This window comes from Lotus japonicus, chromosome 2 (assembly GCF_012489685.1).
Source record: "Lotus japonicus ecotype B-129 chromosome 2, LjGifu_v1.2".
NCBI classification, from domain to species: domain Eukaryota; kingdom Viridiplantae; phylum Streptophyta; class Magnoliopsida; order Fabales; family Fabaceae; genus Lotus; species Lotus japonicus.
The window spans coordinates 14808984-14819614 of record NC_080042.1 but is presented as its reverse complement, the minus strand read 5'-3'; the positions used below and the strand labels follow the sequence as shown (position 1 = coordinate 14819614).

The 10631-nt window shown below is 38.4% G+C and overlaps 1 protein-coding gene across 1 annotated transcript; it reads right to left on the bottom strand.

The window, feature by feature from the left end:
- Window positions 1-8322: 8322 nt before the first annotated feature.
- On the bottom strand, window positions 8323-10342 carry LOC130737652 (MLP-like protein 328). The gene is made up of 2 exons (XM_057589468.1): window positions 10082-10342; window positions 8323-9022 (listed from the first exon to the last, which is right to left on the bottom strand). The coding sequence occupies exons 1-2, from the start codon at window positions 10269-10271 to the stop codon at window positions 8769-8771; spliced, it is 444 nt and encodes a 147-aa protein (XP_057445451.1). The 5' UTR covers window positions 10272-10342; the 3' UTR covers window positions 8323-8768.
- Window positions 10343-10631: the final 289 nt, after the last annotated feature.

The window sequence follows — 10631 nt, the reverse complement described above, 5'->3', positions numbered from 1 at the left end:
GCTGGATTTTCCAGAACTGCCCTCCAACGGTAGCATTTTCCATGCAACGCTCAACCCTAATCCTTGGAGTATATAAAGAGGCTGAAGACTGAAAGAAGCGGCTAGAAGCATTCACATACGCGCAAGACATATTCAAATTCTTCTAAGCTTTCTTTCATCTGAAATTCATTGAGTTTACTATTAGCTTTTTAGAAGCAAATCTCTTGTAAACAATTCTTTGATAAATAGTTTGTTTAGTTCCTTTAGGAGATCAAGGTTGATCGGATCCTAGAGAAGACTAAGAGAGTGAATCTTAGTGTGAGCTAAGTCAGTGTAATTGTTAGTCACTTGTAGGTTTCAAGTGCAGTTGTAACTCTTACCTGATTAGTGGATTGCCTTCATTCTAAGAAGGAAGAAATCACCTTAACGGGTGGACTGGAGTAGCTTGAGTGATTTATCAAGTGAACCAGGATAAAATCCTTGTGTGCTTTTCTATCTCTTATCTTGAGCACTTAAAGTTCTCGAAAGATTTGTCAAAATCTTTAAGGTGGAAGCTTTATACTGAAAACATTATTCAAACCCCCCCTTTCTACCGTTTTTCATACCTTCAATAATCACACTTTTGATTTGGTGAAATTGCCAAAAGGCAAGAAGGCTTTGGAAAACAGGTGGATTTACAGGGTGAAGCAAGAGAGTAATTCTACATCTCCGAGGTATAAAACCAGATTGGTGTGAAAGGTTTCAGACAAAGAAAGGGTGTTGATTTCAATTAGATTTTTTCTCCTGTGGTGAAGATGTCATCCATTAGAACCTTGTTGAGTTTGACTGCTACTCTTGATTTGGAGGTAGAGCAAATGGATGTAAAAACTGCTTTCCTTCATGGTGATTTGGAGGAAGAGATTTACATGAAGCAACCTGATGGTTTTCTTGTTGAAGGCAAGGAGGACTATGTTTGCAGGTTGAGGAAGAGCTTATATGGCTTGAAGTAGGCTCCAAGCCAGTGGTACAAGAACTTTGAGTCTGTTATGTGTGAGCAAGGCTACAAGAAGACTACTTCTGATCACTGTGTCTTTATTAAAAAGTTTGCTGATGATGATTTCACTATCCTGTTATTGTATGTTGATGACATTCTTATTGTTGGGAAAAATATTTCCATGATTGACAGGTTAAAGAAGCAATTGGGCGAGTCATTTGCCATGAAAGACATGGGAGCTGCTAAGCAGATTCTTGGTATAAGAATCATGCGTGATAGAAAAGAGAAGAAACTTTGGCTGTCACAGGAACATTATGTTAAAAGGGTGCTACAGAGGTTCCATATGCAAAAGGCTAAGGCGGTAAGCACTCCTCTTGCTCCTCATTTTAAATTGAGTGCTAAACAAAGTCCTTCAAATGAAGCTGAAAAATTAGATATGCAACGGGTTCCTTATGCATCTGCTGTGGGTAGTTTGATGTATGCAATGGTGTGCACAAGACCACATATAGTGCATATTGTTGGTACAGTCAATAGATTTCTGTCTAATCCAGGTAGAGAGCACTGGAATGCTGTGAAATGGATTTTGAGGTATCTTTATGGCACTAGTAGTATGAGGCTTTGTTTTGGAGGTGATAAGCCTACCCTTGTGGGCTATACTGATTCTGATATGGCTGGAGACATTGATTCCACAAAGTCCACTTCAGGCTACTTGATTAAGTTTGCAGGGGGAGCTGTAGCATAGCAATCCAGATTGCAGAGGTGTGTTGCATTGTCCACTACTGAGGCAGAGTTCATTGCCATTACAGAAGCATGCAAGGAATTGATTTGGTTGAAGAAATTCTTGCAGGAGCCTGGTTTCTTCTCTTTTCTTCTGAGTTCAACAATTCCTCACACCTACTCTTCTTTTAAATTCTCTCTTTTGTTACTCTGCTCTATTTTTGTCTCTTTGCAGAAATCCTCTCCATCTCCCTTCCCTTCTTCCTTCCCAGAACCATGAAACTTTTCCCCATGGAAGCCACCATCATGCTCAAACTGTTGGGGTTTTGGGCTCCCTTCCTATGTGGAGAAAGGCCCAAATATGTAAGCCCACTTTGTCTCACTTAAACAAGTGGAGAGGGATCAGCTAGGGTTGAGAGAGAGGTCTAATTTGGCAAGAGAAGCAAAGAGAAAAGTGAGAGAGAAGAGAAGAAAAAGGATTTTCGCACAAAGTCTGAGCAGCGTTTTTAGATCTTCTGCCACGCCTTCGTTCACCGTCTGATCGGGCTGAAATTTGGACAGCAAGTTCGTGACGCATGGTTATTCAATCTGAACGGTGTGATTGGCGAGATGATTCCTGTGTTGGGAGAAAACTGCGTCGGACAGTAGCTGCAAAATCTGGTTTTTTCTGGTTTTCTTGGTTCTCTGTTTCATACTTGTTGCTTTGCTGTTTGGCCAATTATTGTGCGCGAATTGTGCTGTGTATTAAGACTCTCTTGTAACCTGATTTGACAATAGTGGGGCTCTATAACTGGCTTGGTCCCATGGATGTTTTCCTTCTCACATTGAGAAGGTTTTTACCACGTTAAAATCTTGGTGTCTCTTTGTTTGTGATTTTTAGTTGCTGCATTATTTGTTGTTGCTCCTCACAGATACAGCAAGTTGGGGAAATTATTATCCGCTGTGCATTGCTTTGTTAGAGTTGTTATTGTTATTTGTGTTGAATTTCCCATCACAAACTTTACAAAATCTGTCCAAACTCCTCTAAAAATCACTTAATCTTGTTTCTGGAAGTCTGAAAATCAATTCTGGAAATTTTGACATGATTCTGGGTTGAATTGGACCAAATTTGGGTTCAATCTTCATCATATTCATCGTGTTCTTCACGTTCAAAGTTGTCCCTCTTCTAATCCTTCCTAAAACTAGACCAAATCCCTCCAAAAAATGTATCATCGTATTAAATCTGAAAGGTTTGGTGCAGTTCTGGGCTGTTTTGAGACGTTTCTGGCTGTTGTTCTTCAGCTCAAGCGTGAGGTTGAAGATTCCGGCGAGCTGGCCGAAAAATCATCACCTTCAGACGTGTTTTTCCCCCTCATCCGACCTCCGATTGAGACAATTCCAAAACCTAAGTTCTTATGGAAGAAAGTAGCATCATTTCCCCTGCCCAGATCCGATCATCGCCAAACCTCCGCCGTATCCAGTCATCTTCTCCGGCGAGTCCTTCGCCGGAAAATTCATAACTTGCCCATAATTTTTCCAGAACTTTTATTCTGTAAGTTGTCGATCCTATGAGTTCATTTCTGACCTCTAATCTTCGAATTACCTAAAGGAAAGTAAAAGAAATCAAGTAAAAAGTGATTTTTAACTATAAACCAATATTAAGCAACTTTGAATTGAGAACAAATAAGGCTTAGAGGAAGATTTTTATGTTAAGCCAAGCCAAAAAAGTGATAGGGAAAAATATGAAGAAATTGATTCTGAAGTTAGATTTTGAAAAAGTTGAAGAGTGAATTTTGAGAAGTGCTTTTCCAAAGAACATAACTTTTGAACCCTTAATTAAGTGGAAAATAAACATGAATTTAAGATTGAGATCTCAACAGTGAATATTTCCATCAAACTTAGGATTGTGGACTTGACCATTTATGACCTCATGGGAGTATGTGATTTTGACGGACTATATGGACTTTGAGGCCTCAATAAGGACTTAAATTAAGCAAGAAGACTTAACTGGTTAAGAGGATTAATTAAATTTAATTAAGAAATATAATATATTTGTATGATGATTATTTTGCGCAGCGTAAGCGGAAGGAATGGGTCAAGGCGTACAGGTAGCAAGGTGAACAGGTAGCAAGGAATACAAGTAAGAGGGGAGAAGTCATCAACTCAGGATGGAGAATAGTATGAGGGAATGGATTTGGACCCTCCTAGGTCCTTGTGTGTGCTCTTTGAGAGTGATGATTGTCTGAGTTACAATCCTTATACTTAATCTATGATATTTAATCTGTGATGTTTGATAGATGATTCTTGATCTGTGATGATCATTGATGTTGGATCTGTGATGATCTGTGATGTTTGATCTGTGATAGTTGTGATGGTATGATTGTGTGCCACTAATGATGCACGTTTGATGATATTTGAAGATGTGTGACTATAGTGATGCATGAATGAGCTTATGCGTTATGTTGTTGTTTTGATTTGATTATTGAGTGGTGCTACAGATTCCGTGCTCATTCTTGATGTGATGCTTAAGAGGAATACCCCATGGATGATATGGCAAAGGAACCCTATTTGGAGAAGAAATAGTGTTTCAAAAAGATTCTTTAGCCTTTGATCCTTATTCATAAAATGCTTTCTAAAAACGCTTTGAAAATGACTTTCGATACTTCTTTGAAATTATTCTTTGAAAATCCTTATGGAAAATGATTTGGAAAGATGATTTAGAAAATGATTCTTAAATGATTTCTGAACTTACTTTAAAAAGAATCTATGAATTGTTTTGAGAAGGAAAGGTTCTAAATAGGGTGTCCAATTTCCTAAAGACTCAGTTGGAATTTCAGATGTTGTTGTTCGGGAAGGTTTCCTGAACGTTGTGGATTAGGATATATTCCTACTGAATGTGAAATCAGAGAATGAGGTTTTCCTGTGGTGTTAAACATGCATCATTTGCATTGGCCTCATCAAGTGGATTAGGTGTTGGTCGAAAAGCTATTGGATACTAATGCCATGGTGAAATTGAGAGATCTAAGGGTACCAGGCGTAGGCATGCGGTCCTTTGGGTTTGGCTAGGTGGACACTCCAAAAGCTGTTTGAGGTTTGCCCCATCCGGAGAGCCTTGTCATTCCGCAGGCCCCCTGATGATCATCATGGTCGGTCAAGAAAAGTTCGATTGGGGATTCCGAACTTTGTTCCCGGCGGCTTTCCGAGGAGACGGGATGAGTTGTTCCCCGTATGGGCCCACATGCATAGTAGTGTGCATTGCATATTGTCATGTGATTGTGTGTTTGGCTCATTTACATTATGCTATTCTCTTGTGTGATTGGTTTGAATTGCTTCTCACCCCTCTGTTGTTTGCTTTGTTGTTTTTCTCCTCTTTTAACAGTGATGGAAGCTGAAGAAGGAGATTGTGTTGCCAAGAGACGCGGGGCAAGACTTTGGGCTTAGATCGAGTTTTGTGCGCAGAAACTATTAAGCCATGGTGGCTATCGGTTGGTAGGAGCTTTGGACTCAGGATCACACTTTTGTATTCACTAGGAATTGGTCTTGACTACACCTAACATATTTTAAAAAGTATGTACTTGGAAACTAATAAGCCTTGATGTTTTGGTTAAATAAAGAAGAAAAAATCGAATTTTTAGCCAAGTAACATAATAATATTCTTAGTTGTATCACAAGTTTGGGCGTCACATCTGAAGCCCCACCCCTCTGGAATAGTCTCTGGTAGAGTCTGGCATCTCTTGAAAATCTGGGTGATCGCACACGCTTTCAGGTTGTCACCTGGAAGCACGGGGCGTTCCTCCTAGGTGGAGGTGAACCCACGGACCGGTCCGCCATCAAAAGATCTGTGTGGACTCACTACTTTGATCGGAACTATTGGTATGGGCTCTCCAGGCTCTACAAGCTCATCAACTGGTGGAGTCTGCTGCTGAGAATCACTCGGCATCCGTGGGCGGACTCTCCATGCATGTATAGGTAGGAAAAATGAGAACATCACGGGTGAGGACAGTGGAAAGCCAATATGTGCCGCTCCTGGTTCCCTGCACCAAAACACAATGAGACCATAATACGAACAGAAACCAGTGTTAGGCTCCATATGCCAACCAGCACGAGCAAGGAGGTCAGCGTGGATCACAATTACCGGAGGGTAACTCATCTAAGTTCTTGTGATCTGCTTTATAAAAAATAAGTGAAAGGGTGAGTCAAACACAACATTTCACTCAATACACATCATATAAGATAAACGTTAGAACTCCCGTTAACATATCATCAAATACATATATGCTAGCAAACACAAGGAATATAATGCATTATGGTGAAAGCCCCCTTATATCTTCGTCCTTCAGTTGAACTTCTCCCTATGACTTATTAGAAGTATAGAGTCCCTCGCCAACCTTTTTAAGTTGAATTATTTATCATGTGATGAGTATGTTTTTGAGCCCGAAGCCGTAGCTTCATTATCCACAGAAAGTCGTCTCGGGAACATGGACATTCCTCACAATCCACTCTTTACCAGACAATGATTGCTCAGTAACTCACAGACAAAAATACATGACGCAACACTTAGCCTTAAACAACATACCAATCCCGACCTCAAGGGTCCTATCGGGACGGACATGAAAGGTGTATTGTCGTGTAGATCCCGGGTCAATTCATCTCTGAACATGACCACCTTTAGCGTCTCTGTATTCCTACTCTTCATACTGGTAGTGGAATCACTTTCCTACTCCTTGTTACTCCAAGGGTGTGTTTACAAATATCACCATCGCCCCCCTTATTCATCCATTAAGTTTCTAGCGAACTAGAAACAAGCATCAGCATCCTTACTCCTAGAGTAAGTACACCTCGTGTATTATGAAGGTGGGATCTCTTGTAAGATCAGGTAGTTTAGGAATATAGGCAGGAAACCCTACTCCACCGGTAATGGTTATGTACGTTTGATTTCTTATGAATTAAAGGAAACATAGAAGTCAGACAATGAAATTTTATTCCCAACAAAACCCTCTGATATCGAAAAAAGTAGCACAAGAAAGGGGGGGTTTGAATTGTGTTCAATTAAAACTTGAGTTTTTCAAACGATTATAAGTTTATGAAATATTTTCACAATCGTTTGATACATTGGATATAAAGTATGAGAGTAGACGATAAGTACACAACAATATATTCTGGTTCACCCACAAACGATGAGACTACATCCAGTCCTTGACTTAACCAAGATTTCCACTAAATAAGTATCAAGGACTTCTCCTACACCAAGTATTAGACAGGACTTCTCCCAACCAAGTATTAGATAGGACTTCTCCCAACAAGTATTAGACAAGACTTCTCCTTAAATCTTTTTTAAGATCGTTTGGCTCTACAAGGTTCTCTTATCACAAGAGGGATAGTAGAAATTACAAAACTCGGGAGCTACAAAGTTTTTGAGTGAATTTGAATCTAAGGAATACTTTGTGTTCTTGATCTAGAGAGTTTGGAAGTAAAGATTTGACTCTTAGGTATTTCTCTCTTTGAAGCAGACGATATCTGAAAGGTTTGACTCTTAAGATTTTCTTTGAATATTGCTTATTTCTTGCTTAACAAAGATTTTCGACATGGATGAAATTTCTAACTCAGTTTCTTACTTCTGAAATTCTTCAAGTTCTCCTTCAATACTTCAAGAGCTTCCAGGGTATGTTCAGAGTCGTTGGAGCGTGTAGAGCATCTTGAGTACTAGTCGTTGGATCAAACGGTCTTCTTGTCAGGTGCATTAAATACATTGCATGTGTCCTTTGCTGAAGCCAAATGCGAGAAAGTGTATCTTGTCAGTTGGTTGGTAGCATAAACAACAACGCTCTAGTCCTTTAGTGAGAGAAAGAGGAAACTTTGATGGTGACATTATTGTACTTGTTTTCTTGTCCAATGTGCTTTGTGAGATATCACGTGATTCTTTGCACATGACTTTCTCTTTCAACAATGTCAGAGAGCTTTCAATTTGAATATTCCTCTCTTTCATAAGTGTGGTCTTCTCTTCTGACTGATGATCAAATTGCTTGGACGGTTCTTGTAACATCCCGACTTTCGAGTGTCACAATAGTAACCTATCATAAACTATATGTAGAAAATGCAAGTAATTTTTTTTCTTATTCTTTTCTTTCTTAATACAAAGCATTCAATACATGTGATGCATTACGTAACATAATATATAACCAGACCCCAAAGTGATAAAGTAAGCCCGAAGGCATTCAGTAACCAAAGTGGATTGAAGTTAGTGTAGTTATAAATACAAGATCCTGAAGTGTGGGAGAGTCAGCCCCAAACGTCCTCCTCCATACCTCTTAACGTCCGACTACTCCCTGTGATTCCCATACAGAGAACCATACAAAAAGAAAAATATCGGGAACCTACCCTTCCCCAAAAGTACAGACACGACTAGTCAGAGCTATGACAACAACACCCAAAATCAGTAAACTCTAAACACTCATACCCTACACCACTATCATCGACCCTCATCTAATCACGCGTGTAGTCCGGGTCCTCGTCGCAAGGCTCAACAGTAGTCATTCCGCTTCGGATCCACCCCGAGCGACGAATCATCTCGAACTAGCTGTCGATCGTCTGGCAGTTTGCCGACCGCCCAAACACAAACAAAGCAAGGCGCGAGGGACAACTCACAAAATAATGTAGATAATACAGACAATAGATGAAGTATAGGGGAATAGATACTTAGATTAAATATGTCTTATCATACATAGCATGTAAGTATCATATCCTCAAGTTGCAATAAGTGTGGCCTCCAATTAAACTCTAGAACTAAAACCATATGTACTCGTAGGAACCTACATTTTCATAAATAAACATTTTGGAATATTACATTACTCACACCATCTTATAAAGGTTTCATTTATTCATATATAATCTATATAGGAATGGTAACAATATATTATTTGACATGCATGATTTTTTTTCCAACAAAAATTCTTATTGGGTAATTTAGATTACTCCCACAAAATAGTGCATTTTTTTATGGGATATACATTAAATTTACCCAATAAAAACGTGTGTATGTAGGGAAAAAAAATATAGCATATTGTTAGCATTTCTTTATATTTTTAGACAATCATATGAGAAACTTGATCCACAACATAGGTTAACCTTTGACAAGGTTTGCATCAATATCTCTAACAATATTACTGACGAATTGCTGATATTTTTTTGGAGGAGGGGTGTCTTCATGGAGCTTCTCATATTCTATTCTCAGTTTCAATATTCCATTCTCAACCTTCACGATTGTCTTGTAGGTTCTATACAACTCCAACACATTTCCTCCCACGGCAACATAAGTTATAGTTCTGTTTAGATCATCCAGTTCAATCCTTTCCTTGAATACCTCCTCCTTTCCCTCTGAAATAAGTGTAACAGTTAAGAAAATTATAAACTCGATCTATCAGGGTCTCCCAAAGTTAGGTAAAATATTTAAAACGAATTCTAATTAAAATGAGATATGTTTAAAGTAAGATAAATAGTTTATTAAAATTATTATATTTGTATTCAAAATTTATCTTCCATTTTTTTGTATCACCTGTTGTTGAGAAGCTCCGATCTATCCATCTAATTTCTGCTTTGGTTGGGGGTACAATGGATGGAGCCATGGAGGTTATAATTTTGGTTTGGTGGTGAGAGCGATGGAGGTTCTAATTTTGGATGAGTGGGGGAGGATGAAAGGGAGGAGATGAGGAGGAGGTGGAGGGAGAAACGAGAAAGTTTATGTGCGTGGGCTAACAGTGGATGAGTCATTGTGGTCCGTTAGAAACAATGGTGGTGGAGAGAAGGGCAATCACCTGTGGGAGGACGAAGAGGTAGAAGGTGAAAGGGAGAGAAATGAACAAAACTGATTAAGGAAATATTGGAAGGAGTAAAAATGATGTGGAAAAGCTTACATGAACTCCCTTTAGTTGAAGAAACTCACTATGTAGATTGGTAACTAGGTAAACAATGAACTATGTAATCATTATGATGTCATTTATCCTTATTTCAAAAAACATCTTTAGGGACAAAAAAGTGTGCAAAAAATTTAAATCATTTAAAAAAAAGATACCATCTCTATATGTCACTTTCTTAGTTGTCAATAAGCCTGGACAACCAAAAGTCCAAAACCCTATTATGCACGCATGACAATAATCTACTTGGTAACTTAATGCGGATATCACATACAAAAAAAATTATAGGTACGACAAAATTAACTAGTTATGTCATGCATGTCAATTAAAAAACACCATCTATATGAGAGTTATAATCTTATGTGTTTGTGGTTATAAAATGGCATAAAACAATTTTATTATTGAGACACGAAATATGACACTAAACCAAACATAAGATTTCGATCAATATATGACAAACGAGAAATGAATCATGTAAATTTTCTGTATATAATTAACCCCCTAAATTTAACAACTCACGCACCTATGCAGAACTTCCAAATCTTGACAGAGCCAGGAGTCTCCCAGTCGCCTTTGTGAATCTCAACGCCATGCAGTTTTTCACTCTGAGTTTTCTTTGGAATGTGCTGGTTTTGGCTCTTGAACAAGTTGTATAACTTTTCAGGACACGATTTCAGTTGAACAGCCGTCTCAAGGACACAAATTTGAGCCATGATTACACACTTCGTGCTCAACAATACAAGGAAAAAGTTCTACACGATCGAGCTCAAGTTGAGAAACACTTTGAAATCTGCTGCTACATATATAGAAGTTACGGAGAATGTTACTGTTACTGTTAATTATTTATTTATATTTCAAGATAGGCTTTCAGGATATTTCATTAAAAAAATAATAGATGCCTCCCCCATTAGCTGTTAGATATACACTCTCTGGTCACTATTATAAGTAAAAAATAAATTTTTAAATTCATTCAATAAATGATGTATCTAGTCTATAATAATGACTAGATACATCATTTATTCAATGAATCTAAAATGTTATTTTTCCACTTATAATAGTGATCGGAGGGTGTA

What these genes read in the sequence shown, in the direction of transcription:
- LOC130737652 (XM_057589468.1), bottom strand. Translation starts at nt 10,271, where the DNA reads ATGGCTCAAATTTGTGTCCTTGAGACGGCTGTTCAACTGAAATCGTGT. An exon ending in GATTTGGAAGTTCTGCATAG is followed by an intron (nt 9,023 to 10,081) that starts GTGCGTGAGTTG and finishes CACTTATTTCAG; the next exon opens with AGGGAAAGGAGGAGGTATTC.